Genomic DNA, 23239 nt, shown 5'->3' with positions numbered 1-23239 from the left:
CAATGATAAACATTAAATAGCTAAAATCTTATATAAAATAAATAGTACCAAACATAACTCTTCAAAAATGGACATCCAACAAATTACAAAAAGAAAATTAAAAAAAAAATATTTGATTGGAATATCGGGGAGAAATGCTAGAATTTGTTTTTTTCTCTCTTAATATGTCTTCAAGATTTCTATTTTAAATATGCAAAAAACATATTCTGATCAGAGTTATAAGAGATGAGAATTTACCAAATTATGATTTGAAGCTTTAAAGAAAGCCGATTTGCTGAATAGGATTTGTATGTATGAAATATGATTCCTAGTTTCGGCTCAAACCTCAGACATAAAAACAAACGATAGTGAAAACAAAAATGAAAGAAAAGAGATGGCCTTGTCAGCTTCGGAGCGAAATAAATACATGCATAATGCATTTAAAGAATGAATCTAATTTTAGTTCTAACTAACCTCAAAATTTACAACATATGAACTAAGGCTCACATTTCCCTAGTCCCTTAGCATTTCTTCCCAAAGATTTGGGATCATGCAAGTGTTTCTACTTAATGTGGATTACATAGAAATTGTAGTGTACTATGTATATAGGTGTCAGCATGGTTCATCCGCTGTGTAGACAGGTATTTGCCAAACTTTTGTGTTCTTTTTGGGATCATCAGTGAGGCTAAGATCAGTGTCATCTTCTTTGAATGTTCTAATGAAGGTTTTCGCACCCATCATGATAAGTCTCTCCACCATGAATAACTCGTAATTGTTCTCAATCAAGGGATCCAGGAGTTGACTGTAGTTTGAAGAATATGCCATTTTGTACCTGCAAATTTGAATTTGAATCATCATGAACATCAATAGAACGTAATCTCAGCCGAAAGCTACATCGAGATACAAAACCTTTAAAGAGTCATTGTTCCATGAATTATATGATCAATGTGATTGGGTAAAATATAAGAACCAACCGCAATAGAGTTGTGTTATATGTTCTTATAGGTCATGGGGCACACTCACACTCCATCCATTGGATAGGGTGTGGATTTAAGTGGTGTCCAAACTGCATATGAACACAACATTTTCACCGCAATAGGTGAACCAATAGAAAGCAGATACAAGATAGGATATTATAGCCCAACTTAAGAGAAAATAATCTCATGTCTCGATGAATGCACACGAAGAAACAAACACACAAACACCGGCATGCATGCAGATGAAGTCTTTCACAGCCATGGAGACTAGTATGATACAGCTATTGCACAATTTGATAACTCCACATGTTATTGGAACCGAAAAAATGACACACAAGTCCAGTATGTAATGCACATCCTTTGATGGTTCATGAGTAACAAGTATTTCATATTTATAACATCATAAAATTGAAAAGATCAACTTCATTCAATGATGAATATAAATATTCTAGATTACGCCATATAGATTCCTAAATTATACTACCTTTAAAAGTTTCAATTTTCTAGGAACCCATGTGCACAATAGAACAGTTACCTGACAGCAAGCGGTGAAAAAAATCCAGGAGACCTTTCATTTGAAGCAATAAATAAGGTTCTTCCAGGAGGGACCCACTTTGCGATTCTGCAGAGTATAAATTCCGCTCGCGTATCCCTATCAAGGTGAGGATGCAGGCTCCTTGCTACTCCAAATCTGTCCTTCCTGGTCTTTATTTTATCCCCACGACGGACATGTATGGCATCATATTCACCAAGTTGTGCTTTGATCTGTGACCAAGCAGGTCAGAAATTGAACAGTGAAACTTGGAAATAGTTTTTTGAATGTAAGGCTATAGTGTGAACTCAGCCAGCATGTTATAACTATAATCACAAAATTCTCAAATTTGCAGAATAACACTCATATATGAGCTGCATAATTAAATTTCATCAATCAAGCCATGAATTCAAAATCTTAGATAAGTGACTGTATCACAAGTCCTGACAATCACTGCAAACATACATAGATCACAATATAATTCATCTACAACGAGAACTCTATTCAGGATGTAAAGTAAAATATCATCATGTGGAGGATTGGGAAAGAAGATGATGTCTCCTAGGAGGACCTCAGCACATATTTCTGTATATCGAAAGGGCATGTCTGTACTAGGTATAATTTTATTTTCCTCAGAAAGAAGCAAAAAAACAGGAAATTGCTCTAACTTCACTGAAATTTTATGAATCAGGAAATCAGAACATCAGTCTACCCATAATCTCTACCCTCTCTAATTTGTGGTTCATCCCAAACAGCTCCTTTGTTTATGCTCTCCTAATGGCTGTTTCAAAGTATTCACTGCTACCTTTACGGGAAGACTCTGGGTATCAATGTTGCCTTCTTGCTTAGTACCTTTTCCTAGTCATTCTTTTCATTTCTGCTTCAGAGGATGTCTTACCTCTCCCCAATTCCCACTTCATTTCTTTCCTCTCCATGAAATTTCTTTTGGATAAAAAATCAACGTAAGGAAAATCTGCTGCGAAATCCTTGAGTAGCACATAAATGAAACATTCAAGCATGGATACATAGAAGAATCTAGACAATAACATCCAACCCTTTGCTTCATTGAAAATTTTCACAAACAAACCAACAGTTCTCACTCACTCACCCTAAATCCTAAACCCTCACCTATAATCTCTCCAAAGGAAGGGAGAAGGTGTATTATAAAGCAGTGAAGATATTTGGCCATAGAACACTGTAGGCACACTCTAAAGTATATTATAAAGCACTACCATTACAGTAATGTATTATTCAAGCAATAAACATCTTATAAAATATAATAAATCAATATATCTAGCACGAGAAGTTTACCAAACTTAAAGAGAAGCTTTAAAAAGATTGTGTGTCAGGTGGACCTTTTCTGCTGCATCTCTTAGTTTACGTGCTGCCATTGATGGCAGAAACGAGTATGGCAACATTATAGCACTACGGTTGTTTCGATCCTTGCATTCCATAAACCTGAAACACCATCATTACTCACATCTCAAGAAAATTGGAAATTTTTAGAAGAATAATGACTAGATAGAAGTAATAATCATGTTCACATATAACTGCCAAATATTAGGAGGAATCCTGTATGTCTAGGGTCTAATAACATAAATTTCGAGCCATGATTTTACAATCAATAATCAAACTTCCATGAAATTCTATACTAAACATACGTCATAACCAAAAGAGGTTGGCTGACCTACCAAGAAAGAGGGCTAGCGGTTCTGTTGATAAGCAACAGACCTGAATAGTGAGTATCCTGTTTAAGCTCGACACGGCTAACACCCTGCACATGTGCAACTCCCCTGGCTCCCAGCTTCATGCTCGTTTCCAGAACATGATACCACTCTTTTGAATTGTCCAAAATCACGGGAATAGTCTCGGACATCCTGTCCACATCATACAAAGAATCCATGGCACAAGAACTACCTGCCCACCTATTGCCACAAAAAAAAAAAAAAAAAAAGTTGCAGACGTAAATTTGCATTTTCAACAGTTTCTATAACTGAATCATGATAGCAAGAGCAGCTGCATCAGCTCCAACTTCCCATAGCAATCACAATACAACAAGAAAGCACAATTTAAAACCATGACAAGCAGCAATGTTTGTTCACCTCACAGAAACTGTAAACAAGAACGGATCCAGACACATGAATTGAGTAACGAAAAACACATCAACATTGAAGAAAGAAAAGAACTCACATTTCCTCAGAAGTAGCATTAGCAACGGAATGGTGAAGGATCCCTTTCTTGTTGTGTATGGGGTTGATGCACATCCTAGACGGCATAACGAAGGTTCTGCACTTCAATTAAATCCAACACCTCACAATAAAGTTACAAAGCTAATAGAATGTAGGTAGAGGTAAATAGTAAGATTGCAGAAAAGAAAAAGAGTACCTTTGGAGGAAGAGGGCTTCTTCGAGAGCGCAGCGGAGGCTTGATTCCTGGTGGCCCAAACCCTCGCAGGAATCGCAGTGTTTTCCGGGGCAATCGATTCTGTCGCCCCAATATAGGTACCTTCGGAGTTGGTGGTGTTGCGGATAATTGGCGTTTGAAGAAGTGGTGGAGAGGAGAGAGAAGATAAGGAAGATAATGGCAATGGCGGTGACAGTTGCCGCTAGCACCAGGATCGGGGATGTCGCTGATTTCGTCGCTTTCGATTTCGAGAACCCTCTCTGAATTGCCATCTCCACAGAATGAGAGATGTTAAGTGTTGACAGTTAACAGCAACTTGTTATAGTTGATCCATGTCCTCAACAATTTTGCATCTATCTTGAGCATATCACAGAATCCTCGTCTTCTTAAAATGTATATTTATATTTTGAATTTGGATTCTCTCGAGCAACAAGTTGGTAAAATAATAGAGTAAATAGTTAATATATTATCTTAATTTAAGAGTAACTTTTCAATTTATTATTTTACCAACTTTCTCGTTTAAAAAATTTTGATCTTTATATTTTATAAAAACAGTAACATGCGTACGAGTATGTGCTCCACTAGCATCTAATCAAAGTGCGGATTGCATTTTTCGCATTTTTTGTCCTACACAAATTTTAAAGCATAACACAAATTTTCGTAAAAGAAGAAGGAACGATCATTAAAGGGAAGAGAGAGAATGGTCCGTAAGTAATTTTTTAATTTTAACAATTTTGTTAAACTTGATTCTGCAACCGAGGGCTTGGTGCTAGTGGCAGGATTTGCTGCTTCGCAAGTAGCTGCATCCGGGTTTAAGTCTTACTAGCGGCTCAACAGGCACTAACAGTCGCTTTTCTATTGTTTTTAAGATATTAATTTATTGTTTTGTTAACATATTATTCACTCTTCAAATTTATTAGATAAGTATGTTTTTATTTTAACGTTGACGTGACTTTATTTATATCATATATTTTATTAAAATTAAAATTATTATAAACAAAATATAATTCAAAAAATAATGATAATAACATTATTCTAATTCAAAAATAGTATATATAAACCAAAATGCATGTTAGTTATTTACAAAAGATAATTTTTACTTAAATGTCATGGATATTCATATTTGTCTTCATCTTTTTTAAGTGAAAGGCCAAAATATAAATCTAAATACGAAGAGCTCTTCATTTTTTTATAAATAGTGAAAAAATAGAATAAATGAGAATGCTTATTTTTTTCGTTTTTAAATATCAAAATATAAGAATAATTAATAAACAAAATAGGAGAGTATAAAAATTGTGTATCTGGACAAAACTCTTCGTAATTCATCATACATCTTCTTATCAATAACTTGTTTAGTCTTGAAAAATTGTTAGATTTATTGACCATAAAAATAAATATATAAGCGTTTCAAGATTATTCAATTAAAAATTATGTGTAACAAAATCAAAATAAAAATTTAAAAATATTATTTACAAATTAACTATTTATAAACGTTATTAAGTTAATTATTTATTTTTAATGAGTATTTAATTTGAAGTCGAGATAAAAATTTATATTCAAAACACTCTATCTTCATGCATAATTTTAATTGTTAAAAAATATTTTATTTTTTTTTCTAATTTTATATTTAATTTTTTAAATTATCTTTAATTTTATTATATTTTCAAAATTATTAATTTATATTATTATTATATCCCTTACAATATCAAACACTATTCTTCCTCTCGTTATTATTCTCTATACACATACATGTCATTGTCTCATCGCCATTATTATTATTATTATATTACCTTATTTTTCTTTCTCGATTTTTTCCTTCTCTTTCTGTTTTCTCTTCACCCGAACGTCCGTAATTAATTATTACCAAGTACTATTATCGTAAGTTCGCAACTTTTAATATTGTCTATCACTTTGATCTATAACCATCTATTCTGTTAACTTTTATGAGTTGTTGAAGTTTCACAAAAAAAAAAAAAAAATAAGACATAAAGCATTTAAATTTTTTACCCAAATTATCAAATTAACTTTTAAAATGTATAAAATTTATAAATTTAAATTAAATAAGATATTAAACAAATTTATTATGTTGTTATTATGCATAAAAAATTAAAATAAAAATTTAGAAACATTATATATAAATTAACTATTTATAAATGTTATTAAGTTTAATTATTTATTTTTAATAGTATTTAATTTGAAGTCGAAATAAAAATTTATATTCAAAGGACTCTTTATTTTCATCTATAATTTCAATTGATAAAAAATATTTTAATTTTTTTAATTTTATATTTAATTTTTTTAATTTTCTTTAATTTCATTATTTTTCAAAATTATTAATTTATAACTTTTATTATATCCCCTTATTATAACAAACATTATTCTTTCTCTTATTATTATTATTATTATTATTATTATTATTATTATTATTATTATTATTATTATTATTCTCTATACACATACTTGTCATTGTCTAGTCGTCATTATTATATTACTTTGTTCTTTCTAGTTTTTTTTTCTCCTTCCACCTTTTCTTCACCCACCGTAATTAAATATCACTAAGTATTTATATGTTACATCTTTTATACGTTAATCAAATAACCATTGCCATATGCCAAACAAATGATATTATTAAAGTTAAAATAAATTATATTTTTGTAATATAATTTATTTATTTTAGTTTAATTTAAAAATAAATATTTATGTACTCAAATTTTAAATATAATATTCTGTATAGTTAATAATTTAAAAATTAAAAAATAATATTATTCCATATGAAGTAATTTAAAAAAGAAAAAAATGAATTTAACAAAATATTAGACTTTTTTAATTCATTATTGATAGGTACATACATATTTAAAAAAAAAAAAAGAATACATCTTAGATGAAAAAAAATTCGTTTTTCCTTGGTAAGAGAAAAAGATAGAACACTATCTTTGTAAACTAAATGAAATTTGTAACGATGGATGTGATGAAATCGATGGTATTGAAGGTAACAAAATAATAGTAGCAAGAGAAATATAACAAAGTGTATTAAGAGGTCAAAAAAATAGTAGAATAGATGAAATTATAAAAAAAATAAAAAAGATATATTTTTTATGATTACAAAAAATATTCTAATAGAATAATTAGAATTAGGCTAAATTGCCGGACAGACCATCAGAGTACAATACTCACAGACATACTCAAAATAACACTATACAAAGTACAAACAAAGACTAACATAAAATTAAACAAAATATAATTTAAATGAATATCTCAAAATATAATAAGATCTATAAAAATACTATTTATCACTACTGGTTAAACACTTGTTGGCTTCTAATTATTTTTTTTTCCATTTCATATATGGCCACAAAACAATAAAAAAATAAAAAAGAGATTGTGGAGTAAAGAATTGAATAGAAGTTATGGGTGAGTTTTTGTAACTGAAATATGGTAGAAAAATAAGTAACTGTATAATATTTTTGAATTATGGTAGTAGGGTTAAAATAGGAAATAGAAAATTGGACACCAAACCTCATGTTTTGGCATTATATATTGTTATAGATAAAAAAAAAAATTCTTAAATAAATTCATGTAGTGTGTAGATGTATAATACATGTTTAATGTCTAGGATTAAGGACTGTTTAATCCATCTGACCAAAAAAAAATTTCATTCTCCAAACAACTTAAACACGTAGCATTTTTTGATTAAGGAAGTATAGGAAGTCAATGGAATATCTATACAATATGTACAATGGAGATTTAAGGATGTCCAATTCAATATTAGAGATATAACCATTAGTATTACCTTTTCCTATCAACTTAAACTTTTGGAATGAATAGTTTCATAACATTATATCAGAGCTTTAGATCTAAAAGGTCAAGAATTTGATCCTTGATAAATCCCAAAATTAGTTTAAGTTTTTGAGATGAGTGGTTTCATGACATAAAATGTTTATTATTCCTGGTACTCGAATGGTTATTCTAGATAATATAAATGATGTTCATTTTATAACTCATAGTTCATTGTACACATTGTACAAATATTCCATTTGCTCGTGATTCCGATTGATTTAACAAATATCAAACATGCGAGGGAATTTTATATAATCTCTTCTCTTTTGATGGATAAAATCAAAATACAACAAAAAACCTAAAAACCTGTGCAAATATGCAAAGGAAAAATATATATATATATATATATATATACACACGTATATATAATGAACACAATTGTAAAAGTTAACTATATACTGAAACAAAATTAAGCTAACTCCTTCGCTTATATGGACCTTTAAACGTAGTATGAACCCCGGTCCTCTTAGAGGCATTGCAAGGAACCTGACATTTAATATTGTAATTTGGTAAGCCAATTTGGCAACCTTCATGATACTTCTGCTGCATTCTTACCTTTCTATGGTTTCCTGATTTTGTAAAACCAATCCATTCCAGTAAGGATGATATCTTGCAGCAGCAGGACTATCATTGTCATTGCTACCAGTACGATTGAAACGACCTGCTCTTCCATGCATACTCATGCCACCATAACCACAACCACTATTGCCATAAGGATTGAATCTATACCCACCAGACCCATACATTCTACCATATCCAAATCCATAACCATATCCACAATAGCCACCGTAGGATGCTGCAGAGATTCCTCCGTAGCTTCCTTCGAAATGGCCACATTGCCTGTTCATGCCAAAATTAGTATACGGTTCATCCCATTTTCCATGATTATGACCTCTAGAACTGTATGCACCAAATCCATCCATTCCACCATATGAATTCCCTGATCTTTTAGGCTCGGCTCTCTTAATCTCAACCTATATTTATAGTCAGATTCTCTTATTTAAAAGAATACATAAGGAATATATAAAGTAGTATCAGCCTATGTTTGGGACAAGAATTTGACTTACCTGCTTGCCTCCAAGTTCATGTATTTTTCCTGCCGAGAAGACCTTTTCAACCGAATCTTCATTGTCAAAAGTGACAAATCCAAAGCCTCTAGATCTTCCAGTTTTATGATCTAGCATGATTTGGTACTCAACAATATTACCATAAGTTGAAAAGTAATCCTTCAATTCATCTACAATATAATTAGCTACAGTCAAAAGACAGATTCAATAATCGCACTGCAATCCAGAAAAAAAAAATGGTGGCTGGCTCCCTATACCATCAGTGAAAAACTGGGGTAATCCGCCAACAAAGATCTTCTTTGTTCTGAATACTCCAGTAACTTCCATGTCCTCCCTAGGGACAGTCCTCTTCACTTCAACCTGATAAAACAAAAAGGAGTTAGTTTGTCACGAGGGGAAGGAATATGCACTAAAATGATTGAAATTGTGTATTTGAAATGAATAGATTACCACTCTGCCGTCTATGGTATGCTCCTGTGACAAAACTTCATCTGCAACAGCTGAATCAGCAAGTTGATACACTTGATTAGTGCACCTTGTATAATTCAGAATTTATTCTATCTTTTATTTAATTTATCATCAAACAAAATACAAAAACATCTCAATATCCTGTCTTGTTCTGTTTTCAAAACAAAATGCAGCCTTAAAAAAACATGTACTTGAAAGTCTTGAAACAAATTAAGCGCAAACCTGGTCTTTGAAACCACGAGAAAGCATTTCATCTGCCTCATCCAAAACAAACATCTTTATGTAATCTGGGCGAAGAGACTGTCTCCGCAGCATGTCAAAAACACGGCCGGGAGTGCCAACAACAGTGTGGACACCGGCCTGGAGAATGCGCTGATCCTCGCGAACACTTGTCCCACCAACACAAGCATGAACCTTGACACCAAGGTAATCACCAAGTGCTCGCATAACCTTCTCAATTTTCTGTGCCAGCTCCCTTGTTGGTGCCAAAACCAAAGCCTGACACTGAACCACTCCATAATCAAGCTGCTGCAAAATTCCAGAACAGAATGTTGCTGTCTTGCCAGTTCCAGATTGAGCCTGCTGAATCACATCTAAACCTTTGCAGAAAGGAACAATTCCCCTTTGCTGTATTGCAGAAGGCCTCTCAAAACCTTTAGGAATAAGAAAAAAACATATCACTCATGATCTTGTCTAAGAGTTAAGCATGACATTGAAACAAATTTTAAATATAATTTCAATGGGTTAAATATTGCAGAGCACAACAACAATGCATCAGATCTTAAAATAAGACAGTAATTAAGACATTGATAGACCAGTATAAAATAAGAACTTAAAGGAAGTAACAAAGAAACATTCATCTGCTACTATACCATAAGCATATATGCCTCTGAGAAGATTTTCTTGTAATCCCATTGCATCAAAACTATCATAGACTTCATCATATGAGGTGAAGAATTCTTGCCCATCGGCAGAAAGCCTGTAATTAATTTTAAAGACATCAAAATTACAGACAAGTACATGAAAAATTCAACCTTTAGCATAGAGTGAAAAAATATATACAGTATATTGCATGAAAAGTAGAAGAACAAAGACTTACAAATCATTCATCTTAGAATCATATTGCCGAGCATCGAATTGTGTTCCTTCAGGAGCCAAACCCGCCATCACTGCAAAACCAAAATAATAATAATAATAATAATAAATTTTAGCATAATTAATCCGTGCCAAGTAATGGCTACAACATAGATTACATTCTAAATCTTAAGAAATCTAATCTGGGCATGCAATAAATCTTAAAAAGAATAAACTTTTGACAATAAATTCCAGTATTATATAAAAAATAGAGAAAATGACAAATAAGTCCCTGATCTTTTGCCCCGTAGACATTTTCGTCTCTGAGCATTTGAAAATATTTTTAAATCCCCGACCTTAGCAAATATTGGACGGATGAGTCCCTCCATGGAATTGCCTCCGCCGGAGCCGTCGGAGAAGTCTGATCTGGCTCCCGTGAGGATGACGTGGAACGCCTGGTTGACAGCTGGACTGCTGAGTGGAAAGCTCCATTCGAAAATTGGACAATGAATGAGTCTTTTACAACTTCCTTAAATCTCTCTCTTTGTCATTCTTAATCCACCTAAGCTTCCTACCCTCAACAATGAATGAGTCTTTTACAACTTCCTTAAATCTGTCAATGGTGGCAAACCTTGTCCCTAACTCAAACCTCCCCTCTCCATGCTCATAATCGTCATCAAACTCAGGGAATTTATGCTTGCTAGATTCATCATCTGATGAAATAGGTGTATGTAAAGTCTCAAATTCATAGTCATATACCGGGTCATCATCATCATCTTGCATCAAGCTCTCATAGAACCTAACATCTTGGTCCATGTTGGGTTGTGGGCCTCTGTTGGGCTGCACATTAGGATCAGGCCCAACATTATTTCTGGTCTGCTGCTCATTGGGTCCACTGCTTTGTCCCATCTTCTTCCACATCTTCCTTTTTCTTTTAGCACCTGTCTTGTTTGCAGTTGTCTTCTTTGGAGACACATCTTTCTTTTTTCCCTTCATTACTCTCTGCCTTTTGCTACCCTCATCATCAGCACTTGTATCATCATCATCACTGTCACTTTCAAACCCGGGAGGTGGAGGTTTGTAGGGCTCATCCTCCGTGCTCTCGTACCCATCATCAGATGACGAACTCTGATCATCCACCAAAACCTCTCCCTCATCAGGACTGTTACTTTGCTTTTCAGCATCCTCCACAATCTCAGGTTCATCAATCGGGTGGTCAAAATATAGGTAAAACTCGTCAATCTCTGTATTCTTCATTTTGTTCTCTCGTATTTCGTTAATCCCTGCATCCCCTGTGAGAATATGCAGCCCAGACTCAATATCAGGACTCATTGGATCATACCAATAAACTGTCTTGTATGATTGGTACCCCAACCCCTTGAACAGTGTGATCAAGTCTCCGAAATTAACGAAGTCCAGGTCCATTTCTGAAAACTTCTCCACCTTCCCATTTTTGTAAACCAGACAGCCATTACTCTCTCTCACAAAATTACCTCCATGGTGGAACACAGGCACTACAAACACATCAACCATCTGAGACAAGAAAAATGAAAAACTGTAAACAATGATCAACAATTACTCTTTTCACATATTAAAAGGCAACAACCTTCAACATCCAAACCGAAAAATAACCGAGAAAATTTCTTTGCCCTAACTGTAGTTTAACTTCAACCGAAAAATCCGAATACTTTTTTCACAACTTCTATCAACATGCACGATCAGTCCATTCACATCATACTTTATACTTGCATACATATTTAACCTCACAATCCACTAACTACGCTACAGTACAGACTTCTTACCTTCGGTGAAGAAGCCAGCAAGTCACACAACAATGGACGCCACTTCGACAGCAACTCCACACGGCGAACGTCTCAGCCTGGGTAGTGATCTTTTTGGAGGGAGAAACAGAGTATGATGATCGTTGGTATTCCTTAGGGTTAATTGTAATTCAGAAAGGGAGATATGGGTGTAATGGGTATTGTAACGTTCTTTGTAAGGGTAAGATGGCAAAACGACGTAGTTTAGTGGTGCAGGGACTTCATTGTCCAATTTTCGAATAGAGCTTTCCACTCAGCAGTCCAGCTGTCAACCAAGCGTTCCACGTCATCCTCACGGGAGCCAGATCAGACTTCTCTGACGGCTCCGGCGGAGGCAATTCCACGGAGGGACTCGTCCGTCTAATATTTGCTAAGGTCGGGAATTTAAAAGTATTTTCAAATGCTCAGGGACGAAAATGTCTACGGGGCAAAAGGTCAGAGACCTATTTATCCTTTTCTCTAAAAAATAACTAGTAATCGCAAGAGAAGAGCAAATAGGAGAATGAACAATGGGATGTGGATCAGTGACGGATCCATAAAATTTTGGTAGTGGGGGCAAAATTTATATAACATAATAATAATTTTTATAATAAAAATAATATGTGTATATAAAAAATTAAATATTAAATTATCTATTAACCACTATATATCTATATATAAATTCATGTATTATTTAACTTATTTTCAAGATGTATTTTATATTTTAATATATATTTTATACAGATAATTATTTTTTATGTACATATAGCATGATTATTGTTATGATTATTGTTCATACCCTGGCCCAATAATAAAGGTCCAGGATCCAAGCAAAGAGGCCCAACCCAAAGGGTTGGCCTTCATCCAGTACCAGCCTTCATCCCAAGAAGTCGGTACTAAACACGACCTGCTCCAAAGAAGTCGGACACGAGGGTTAGCTGGCAGATAACACTCATTCGAATGAGTAACTGCCCCTAGAAACTCTCTAACCACTTCATAGAGCCATATCTTAACCTCCCTAAGATATGGGAACGGTTATCCACCTAAAAAGGTGGCACTACTTCAGCGGTGGTTATTGGTTCACCACTATAAATACCCTGACACCTCTCAGGTATCTCTAGGTCCCAATATTCTCTAACCTGCTCACACTCTTGCAAACTTAGGCATCGGAGTGTCTTCGCAGGTACCACCCCCCATTCTTTCACACGCACAAGTCGGACGGAGGAGCACCGAGTAGCAAATCCACTCGAAAGCCGCCTCCTTCATACGTTTGGGCCAACCAACGCCATCCAGCCCATTAATCTCCGGTTACCCACCGTAACATTGGCGCCGTTTCCGGGGACCCGAGAGATCAACCAGTAATGGCGGATAGATCCCCTGAAGAGGGTCATGTGGAGACGGATTCTGAGCAAGAAAATCTGAACATTGGAAACAATGAGGCAGACCAGACCCTTCACCAGGAAGCCAATGATCAACACAGGGAAGGTACCTCCGGAATCAAAAACCCGAAGGTAAATTCCTCAGAGGGGCGCGAATCAGAAAAAGAAGGACCATCCCACGCAATTGAGCTCATAGGATTAGTCCACAGTCGCCTCGAGCAGCTAGAACAAGAACGAGAACGACAAAAGGAAACCGAAAAGAACCTAAAAGAGGAGATGGAGCGACGAAAAGAGTTAGAAAGAAAACTCTTAAAGTTAGAATCCTCCCTCAAAGGTCAGAACTCCCACGACGGTAGAGAAGATTCGCCCTTAGGGGAGAAAGATCCTTTTAGCGAGGATATAATGAGGGCAAAAGTTCCGAGAAACTTTAGAAGCCCCGATATGGACCTCTACAACAGAACCACTGATCCAAAGCATCATCTGAGCAACTTTAAAAGTCGGATGTATCTGGCTGACGCTTCTGACGCTACGAGATGCAAAGCCTTTCCGACGACTTTGTCAAAAGCAGCAATGAAGTGGTTCGACAGTCTCCCCCCGAGATCTGTCACCAGCTTCGAAGACCTATCAAGGAAGTTCTTGATGAGGTTCTCCATCCAGAAAGACAAAGTAAAACATGCACCAAGTCTCCTGAGAATAAAACAGGAGGTCGGGGAGTCCTTACGGGCCTATATGGAAAGGTTCAACAAAGCATGTTTGGAGATTCAAGACCTGCCTACCGAGGCAGTCATCATGGGGCTAGTCAATGGTCTTAGAGAAGGTCCCTTCTCACAGTCCATATCAAAAAGACACCCCGCCTCTTTAAGCGATATACAGGAAAGAGCTGAAAAGTACATCAACATGGAAGAAAATGCTAGGCTAAGAGACCCGAGTTGGCGACCTGGTCACCCTCCCTCAACGAAAGAGAGGGAGAGGGAAGCTAAGAAGAAGGAAGAACTCGGCCTCGATAGGCCAAGAAAATATCACTCTTATACTCCACTGAAAGTTCCTGTAGTGGATGTATACAGAGAAATTTGCAATACCGAAAGGCTGCCCCCTCCCAGGCCCATTAAAAATAAAAGAGGGGGGAGCCATGGTGATTACTGTGAGTACCATAAGATATATGGGCACTCCACAAACGACTGTTACGACCTTAAAAATGTGATAGAAAAGCTGGCCAGAGAAGGTCGGCTTGACAGATATCTCATAGAAAGGTCGGACAGTCATGGAAAAAGAAATCGAGATGATGTGGAGAGAAGAGATCCACCACCACAAACTCCGGAGAGACATATCCATATGATCTCAGGAGGGTTTGCGGGAGGGGGACTCACAAAATCTTCTCGCAAAAGACATCTCAAGAGAGTTTACCAGGTCGGAGAGGGGTCATCCGACCTTCCAACCATTTCATTCACAAAGGAAGATGGGCGAGGAATAATCCCTGGGCACGACGACCCAATGGTAATTACCATGATCCTGGCAAATGCCCATCTCCACAGAACACTAGTAGACCAAGGAAGCTCAGCGGACATACTCTTTAAGCCCGCTTTCGACAAACTAGGGTTAGATGAGAAAGAGTTAAGAGCCTACCCCGACACCTTGTACGGATTAGGCGACACGCCAATAAAGCCACTAGGATTTTTGCCCCTCCACACCACCTTTGGAAAGGGGGAAAAATCAAAGACTCTGAGTATAGAATTCATAGTCATCGACGTGGGGTCGGCTTATAATGCTTTAATCGGCAGAGCTACCCTTAATCGACTCGGAGCGGTGGTATCGACACCCCACCTCTGCATGAAATTCCCGACCTCAGCGGGAATAGCGACGGTGAGGGGAGATCAGAAGTTGGCAAGGAAATGCTACAATGAAAGCCTAAACCTGAGAGGAAAAGGCAAAGAAGTTCACACAATAGAGCTCGGTGGAGCAAGGGTTAAAGAAGAACTGCGACCACGACCCGGAGGAAAAACCGAGGAGATTCAGGTCGGAGAAGAGGAAGGAAAAAACACTCACATAGGAACCAACCTGGGGGAAACCCTAAGACAAGAGTTGACTAAGCTCCTCAGAGATAATTCCGATCTCTTCGCCTGGAAGGCCTCCGACATGCCTGGGATAGATCCCGAGCTCATGTCCCACAAGCTCTCGGTCTACTCGGGATCTCGACCTGTACAACAAAGAAGACGCAAGCTCGGCTCAGAGCGAGCTCTAATAGTAGAGGAGCAAGTACAAGCGCTCCTAGAAGCCGGTTTCATCAGAGAAGTCAAATATCCAACATGGCTAGCCAATGTAGTGCTAGTCAAAAAACAAAATGGTAAATGGAGAATGTGCGTCGACTATACCGACTTAAATAAGGCATGTCCCAAGGACCCTTATCCACTACCAAGCATTGACGCCCTAGTAGACTCTAGCTCGGGGTATCAATACTTGTCGTTCATGGACGCCTACTCGGGGTATAACCAAATCCCGATGTATGAACCAGACCAGGAAAAAACATCATTCATCACGCCCAGAGCTAACTTTTGCTACGTGGTCATGCCATTTGGATTGAAAAATGCAGGGGCCACATATCAGAGGCTGATGAATAAGGTGTTTGCCCCTCACCTAGGGAGCTTAATGGAAGTGTACGTCGACGATATGCTGGTAAAGACCAAGAAAGAAGTCGACCTCTTGTCTGACCTTTCACGAGTCTTTGACACCATAAGGTTGCACGGGATGAGACTAAATCCTGCAAAGTGCGCCTTCGCGGTGGAGGCAGGAAAATTTCTAGGATTCATGCTAACACAAAGAGGGATCGAAGCCAATCCCGACAAGTGTAAAGCTATCCTGGAAATGAAAAGCCCGACTTGTTTGAGAGAGGTCCAACAGCTGAATGGCCGGCTAGCAGCTTTCTCCAGGTTTTTGGCAGGATCAGCACTAAGATCCCTTCCACTGTTCTCCCTATTGAGAAAGGGACACCAGTTCGAATGGACTCCCGAATGCGAGGAGGCGTTCCAGGAGTTCAAAAAGTTCTTGAGCCAACCTCCTATTTTGACCCGACCTATGGCTGGAGAAGACCTTGTACTATACTTATCCGTAGCAGACAAGGCCATCTCATCCGCCCTGATAAGAGAAGACAAGGCCGGTCAGCACCCAGTATACTTCGTCAGTAAAGTTCTGCAAGGCCCTGAGCTAAGGTACCATAAACTAGAGAAGTTTGCCTACTCCTTAGTAGTAGCCTCACGAAGGCTACGGCCTTACTTTCAAGCTCACACAATAAGAGTCCGCACGAACCAACCCATGAAGCAAATCCTCCAAAAGACGGATGTTGCAGGAAGAATGGTTCAATGGGCAATAGAGCTCTCCGAGTTCGACTTAAAGTACGAAACTCGGACGGCGATTAAAGCCCAGTGCCTCGCCGACTTCATTGCAGAATATGCAGGAGATCAAGAGGATAAACCAACTACATGGGAACTCTATGTAGATGGATCCTCCAACAAAACAGGAAGCGGCGCAGGCATAATATTGGTAGATGAAAGGGGAACCCAGATAGAGGTTTCCCTCAAGTTTGAATTCCCAGCTTCAAATAATCAGGCAGAATATGAAGCCTTGATTGCAGGATTGAAGCTGGCAGAAGAAGTCGGTGCTACGAAGGTGATGATATACAGTGACTCTCAAGTGGTGACTTCCCAAATAAGTGGAGAGTATCAGGCAAAAGACCCAAATATGAAGAGATACTTGGAAAAAACTCTGGAACACCTTGGGCGCTTTGCAGAAACCAAGGTCACGCACATAACTCGGGACCTAAATAGCAGAGCAGACGCCCTATCCAAGTTAGCAAGTACCAAGCCAGGAGGAAATAACAGAAGCCTGATCCAAGAAACTCTCCAGGAACCCTCAGTGGTAAAAATAGAAGACAAACAAGAAGTCTTCGAAGTGGTCGGATTGAACCTCGGATGGATGAACCCCTTAGTCGAATTTCTGAAATTCGACATCCTCCCCAAAGAGGAAAAAGAGGCAAAGAAAATTCGAAGGGAAGCCCAACACTATACCTTGGTGAAAAATATTCTCTATAGAAGGGGGTTATCAACACCATTGTTAAAGTGTGTACCGACCTCAAGAACCACCGAGGTATTAGATGAGGTACATAGTGGAATCTGCGGGAACCATCTCGGAGCAAGGTCATTAGCCAGAAAGGTGATCCGAGCTGGATTCTACTGGCCAACCTTGCAGAAAGATGCCACAGACTTTGTGAAAAAGTGCCAACCATGTCAAATGCATGCAAATTTCCACGTGCCCCCCCAGAGGAGCTCATTAGTATCACCTCTCCATGGCCCTTTGCAAAATGGGGAATGGATTTGTTAGGTCCTTTTCCCCAGGCGCCAGGACAAGTTAAGTACCTAATAGTGGGAATAGATTATTTCACAAAGTGGATAGAAGCAGAACCACTGGCCACCATCACTGCACAAAGAAGTCGGAGGTCCCTCTACAAAAATATAATCACAAGGTATGGGATACCTTATTCCATTACCACAGATAACGGAACCCAGTTCACCGACTCCACTTTTAGAAGCCTAGTAGCCAGTATGAACATCAAACACCAGTTCACCTCAGTGGAACACCCACAAGCCAATGGGCAAGCCGAAGCAGCCAACAAAGTCATACTGGCAGGGCTGAAGAAAAGATTACAAGATGCGAAAGGAGCTTGGGCTGAAGAGCTCCCACAAGTACTATGGGCTTACAGAACAACCCCCCAATCCGCCACTGGAGAAACACCCTTCCGACTAGTTTATGGCGTAGAAGCCATGATCCCAATAGAGGTCAATGAGCAAAGCCCAAGAGTGATTTTCCACGACGAGATCGGGAATATACAGGGGCACAAAGAGGAGCTCGACTTGCTCCCCGAAATCCGAGAAGAAGCCCAGATAAGAGAAGCAGCGTTGAAGCAAAGGATGACCGCGAGATACAACAAAAAAGTCATTCGAAGGAATTTCACCCCAGATGACTTGGTCCTAATCAGAAACGATATTGGAGTCAACAAATCGGGGGAAGGAAAGCTCGCTGCTAAATGGAAAGGACCATACAAGATCAACGAGGTCTTAGGAAAAGGCTATTATAGGGTAACCGACTTCGACGGCAACGAGTTACCAAGATCATGGCATGCTTGTAATATGAAAAGGTACTACAGCTAAAAGCGACCCTACTCCCTGATGTACTCTTTTCCCAATTTCATGATTTTTTCCCAAAATCAAAGGGTTTTTTCTGAAAAGGGTTTTTAACGAGGCATCATAGTAGAGGCTAAGGGAAAATAAATTATCAAAAGCCCTTAGTAGCAAGAAGGTACCTCCTCAATTAATAAAGACCTCTTTCATTTTAAATATCTCTTTTAAATTCCCTTTTTATTCTCTTTCTACGAAACGCGCCGATTTAAGCTCGACAAAACGTGAAAATCCCATGAACCGACCTAGATGGTCGTCAGGATAAAACGACGAGGTACAAGTCGGCGTAAAGAGGCTATAGAAGTCGATCATGATAAACTCGGGAGCAGTCCGACTCATAAGTCGGAAAGCGAAGCCGAGTAAAATTAAAATGAATCGCAAAAGTAGCCTAAGTCACGAAAAACTCAATGAAACAAAATTGAGTACTAGGAATAACAAAAAGAGATAGGAAAAACTAAGAAAAAGTTATAAGGCTGCCTTGAAGATAAAAAAAGATTCAGAAAAGCAGGCAAGCCCCAAAGAAAAGGTTTTTCCAGAAAAGATCAAAAAGTCAAAAAGAACACGAATAGAAAAGCATGCGCGCATAAGGTAACTCAAAACCCTTATCCAAAAAAGGGCATTTATTTAAACGCTAAATTAAACCCTTATTAAAAAGGGTATCGAAAATTTGTTTTGTTTACGGCCCTAAAAGGCCAAAAAATTGTTGCAAACATCAACAAATAAATATAAAAGAGTTTAAAAAGAGGGGCCCACAGGCCGGGCCCCAATAGCCAAAATCACTTCTTAGCAAGAGGAGTAGAAGGAGCACCACCAGCAGAGTCGGAAGGAACGCCAGGAGCAAGGGCTGGAGAGGAAGTCGGAGGAGCAGTAGAAGAACCCGGAGCGTCCTTAGAGCAAGGAGGGGACTCTATGATCCTCTGCCCCCCGAGTTTTCAAATCGGACTCGGACTCCACCACGGGGACAGGAGGATCCACGATGGCACCATCAATAACAATCTTATCAGGGTCCAAAGGAGAAAGGTCCAAGTCAGGAGCAATGACTCCGACCTGCTCCTTAAAAACCCTCCAAGCCTCATCAGCACCATCTGCAATAGAGTCCTCTAACTCGGTATAGGCCTTCCGGGCATTCAGCAAGTCATTCTTTACAGACACAAGATCATCAAATAAACTGTTGTAGCTGGCTTGCGCTGCCTTCCTCAAATCCACCTCCATGTTGCATTGGGCTTGCAACTTCCTCCCACTCTCCCGGAGATTATCTCTCTCCTCCCTCAGCTTGGCGACTTCCTCCTTCAACTTCCCCTCATGCTCCTGATATATGAGAAGCCTTCCTTCCAGCTCTTCGACCCTCGAGGTCATCCCTAAAGAGCTGAGAGGGGCCTTCTCGAAAATATCCAAGAGTTTGCCACAAACCCCCGCCGCCTTCAGGCTCTCCTCAACCAGAGTGGTAAGGTGGCGCCGAACAGAAACATCATCCATGTTTATGCGAACGTTGGGATAGATGTTCTTTCGGACGAATGCAAGAGCATCCGCCTTCGCCTCACCAGAAGAGCCAGACTCTAAGGTCTTGCGCTTCTTATTATCTGGTTCAGAAGAAGGTCGAGCAGGGGGGTGGCTGAGAGAAAGTTGAAGAAGAAATTACAATTGGCTGAAAGGGAGTCCCAACATTCCGAGGAGGAGGAGGAGGAGAGATAACTGCCCTGGCGCCACCAGTCCTGGCGCGAGACCTTGCTTTAGCCTCCTGGACCCTTTGGTAAGATTCCTGAGCGTTTGCCTTTACCATCTCTGAAAAAAGCAACAAATGATAGATTAGACAAGTCGGATAAGACAAGTCGGAAATCCAGCAAACAAATAAAAGCTACCTAGCTGTGCCTGGACAAAGGTCGGAGACCCCTGGAGAAACTTTTTTGTGTCCAAGTATGGGGCCTTCCCCAACACTTCTCGGAGGAACCCCACAATGGCTGCTTCTACCTCATTTAGGTCATCCAGACCATATTTCTCGCAGGGGGAGGCCTCCAGCCAATATAAAGGAAATCGGGGAGAAGAATTATCATCCAGGAAAAAGGGGCGGTGACCCTCTACAGCTTGCACTTTGAAAAAGTAGTTCTTGAAGTCGTGAAAGGATTCGTCAAAAAGGGTGAAGATTCTCCGACCTTGTATGGCTCGGAACGACACCCACTGTTGTTTATTGTTTAGCCCACTGAAGGGTTTTGTCATATGAAAAAGATGGAAAAAAATCTTTAAAGAAGTCGGGAACTCTAAAGCCTGGCTGATGAATTGATAAATTTTTAAAAAACCCCAAGAGTTGGGGTGAAGCTGGGTGGGAGCGACTCGACAGTGACGCAAAACAGATATCTCAAAATTTGAAAAAGGAAGAAAAACACCCAAACGGGTGATCATGCACTCATACATAAAGAAAAAATGAGGGGCCGCCTTATTGACTCTTCCAAAACAAACCCGGTCTTCAGGACCCGGGACTACCAATTCATATTTTGGTTCGTCATCCTCAGAAGTACAAATTCTGTGATGAGTGCGAAGGTTGGTAATGAACTCAGAATCGACTGAGGGCTCCTCCCCTAAGACCATGACATCAACCCAGTGAGAGAGAGCATCTACAGAAGCCATTTCTTTTTATAAAAAAGGGGGTAACAAAATCTACAAGGGGAAAAGAAAAATCACCAACACGGTCTCTAAAGGGAGGAGGATGCGAAACTAAAGTCTGCAAATCAAATTTATCTACAAGGGCATATTAAAGAACTAACCTTTATCCGGAAATAAGGGTTGGAAGCAAAAGCCTTCGAAAACGCAAGAATGCAGCACGAACGAATGCAAGGGAAATTTGAAAGATCGCAGAAACGAAACAACGAAAGAGAGGGAAAGTATTTATAAGAACGTTAGGGGCATAATGGTAAAATTGGGGCAATCATTAATGAAGATGCACCGTTACCAAGGCCATTAAATCCCTACGCACACCCCTAACGGACACGATGCTTGATTAGACGTAACCGTCAGAACCAAAAGGTCACGGAAAATCACGTCGGTTTTTAAAACCATCACGTCGGTCCTCTTACAAATCGGCTACGACCCCGAGTTGAATACTCAAACCCAAATCCTAAAAAGATATTGGGCCCGAGTAGGGGCACTGTTCATACCCTGGCCCAATAATAAAGGTCCAGGATCCAAGCAAAGAGGCCCAACCCAAAGGGTTGGCCTTCATCCAGTACCAGCCTTCATCCCAAGAAGTCGGTACTAAACACGACCTGCTCCAAAGAAGTCGGACACGAGGGTTAGCTGGCAGATAACACTCATTCGAATGAGTAACTGCCCCTAGAAACTCTCTAACCACTTCATAGAGCCATATCTTAACCTCCCTAAGATATGGGAACGGTTATCCACCTAAAAAGGTGGCACTACTTCAGCGGTGGTTATTGGTTCACCACTATAAATACCCTGACACCTCTCAGGTATCTCTAGGTCCCAATATTCTCTAACCTGCTCACACTCTTGCTAACTTAGGCATCGGAGTGTCTTCGCAGGTACCACCCCCCATTCTTTCACACGCACAAGTCGGACGGAGGAGCACCGAGTAGCAAATCCACTCGAAAGCCGCCTCCTTCATACGTTTGGGCCAACCAACGCCATCCAGCCCATTAATCTCCGGTTACCCACCGTAACATTGGCGCCGTTTCCGGGGACCCGAGAGATCAACCAGTAATGGCGGATAGATCCCCTGAAGAGGGTCATGTGGAGACGGATTCTGAGCAAGAAAATCTGAACATTGGAAACAATGAGGCAGACCAGACCCTTCACCAGGAAGCCAATGATCAACACAGGGAAGGTACCTCCGGAATCAAAAACCCGAAGGTAAATTCCTCAGAGGGGCGCGAATCAGAAAAAGAAGGACCATCCCACGCAATTGAGCTCATAGGATTAGTCCACAGTCGCCTCGAGCAGCTAGAACAAGAACGAGAACGACAAAAGGAAACCGAAAAGAACCTAAAAGAGGAGATGGAGCGACGAAAAGAGTTAGAAAGAAAACTCTTAAAGTTAGAATCCTCCCTCAAAGGTCAGAACTCCCACGACGGTAGAGAAGATTCGCCCTTAGGGGAGAAAGATCCTTTTAGCGAGGACATAATGAGGGCAAAAGTTCCGAGAAACTTTAGAAGCCCCGATATGGACCTCTACGACAGAACCACTGATCCAAAGCATCATCTGAGCAACTTTAAAAGTCGGATGTATCTGGCTGACGCTTCTGACGCTACGAGATGCAAAGCCTTTCCGACGACTTTGTCAAAAGCAGCAATGAAGTGGTTCGACAGTCTCCCCCCGAGATCTGTCACCAGCTTCGAAGACCTATCAAGGAAGTTCTTGATGAGGTTCTCCATCCAGAAAGACAAAGTAAAACATGCACCAAGTCTCCTGAGAATAAAACAGGAGGTCGGGGAGTCCTTACGGGCCTATATGGAAAGGTTCAACAAAGCATGTTTGGAGATTCAAGACCT

The 23239-nt window shown here is 39.2% G+C and overlaps 4 protein-coding genes across 4 annotated transcripts; all 4 read right to left on the bottom strand.

The window, feature by feature from the left end:
- Nucleotides 1-387: 387 nt before the first annotated feature.
- On the bottom strand, nucleotides 388-4334 carry LOC107614160 (uncharacterized). Its single transcript, XM_016316387.3, has 6 exons — nucleotides 3874-4334; nucleotides 3679-3774; nucleotides 3180-3413; nucleotides 2844-2946; nucleotides 1492-1721; nucleotides 388-811 (listed from the first exon to the last, which is right to left on the bottom strand). The coding sequence occupies exons 1-6, from the start codon at nucleotides 4161-4163 to the stop codon at nucleotides 592-594; spliced, it is 1173 nt and encodes a 390-aa protein (XP_016171873.1). The 5' UTR covers nucleotides 4164-4334; the 3' UTR covers nucleotides 388-591.
- Nucleotides 4335-8279: 3945 nt separating this feature from the next.
- Nucleotides 8280-9395, bottom strand: LOC107610285 (heterogeneous nuclear ribonucleoprotein 1). The gene is made up of 5 exons (XM_016312351.3): nucleotides 9388-9395; nucleotides 9246-9330; nucleotides 9053-9155; nucleotides 8796-8965; nucleotides 8280-8702 (listed from the first exon to the last, which is right to left on the bottom strand). Exons 1-5 carry the CDS (start codon nucleotides 9393-9395, stop codon nucleotides 8280-8282), a joined length of 789 nt encoding a protein of 262 aa, XP_016167837.1.
- Nucleotides 9396-9473: 78 nt separating this feature from the next.
- On the bottom strand, nucleotides 9474-10430 carry LOC107612050 (eukaryotic initiation factor 4A-8). The gene is made up of 3 exons (XM_016313884.3): nucleotides 10363-10430; nucleotides 10136-10242; nucleotides 9474-9916 (listed from the first exon to the last, which is right to left on the bottom strand). Exons 1-3 carry the CDS (start codon nucleotides 10428-10430, stop codon nucleotides 9474-9476), a joined length of 618 nt encoding a protein of 205 aa, XP_016169370.1.
- Nucleotides 10431-10856: 426 nt separating this feature from the next.
- Nucleotides 10857-11870, bottom strand: LOC148546985 (uncharacterized). Its single transcript, XM_088496849.1, has one exon. The coding sequence runs from the start codon at nucleotides 11868-11870 to the stop codon at nucleotides 10857-10859; it is 1014 nt and encodes a 337-aa protein (XP_088352975.1).
- Between the last annotated feature and the right edge of the window lie 11369 nt (nucleotides 11871-23239).

Source organism: Arachis ipaensis, chromosome B8, assembly GCF_059453495.1.
Source record: "Arachis ipaensis isolate K30076 ecotype BB chromosome B8, ASM5945349v1, whole genome shotgun sequence".
Lineage (NCBI taxonomy): Eukaryota > Viridiplantae > Streptophyta > Magnoliopsida > Fabales > Fabaceae > Arachis > Arachis ipaensis.
The sequence above is the reverse complement of the archived record's forward strand: the minus strand, read 5'-3'. Positions and strand labels throughout refer to the sequence as shown.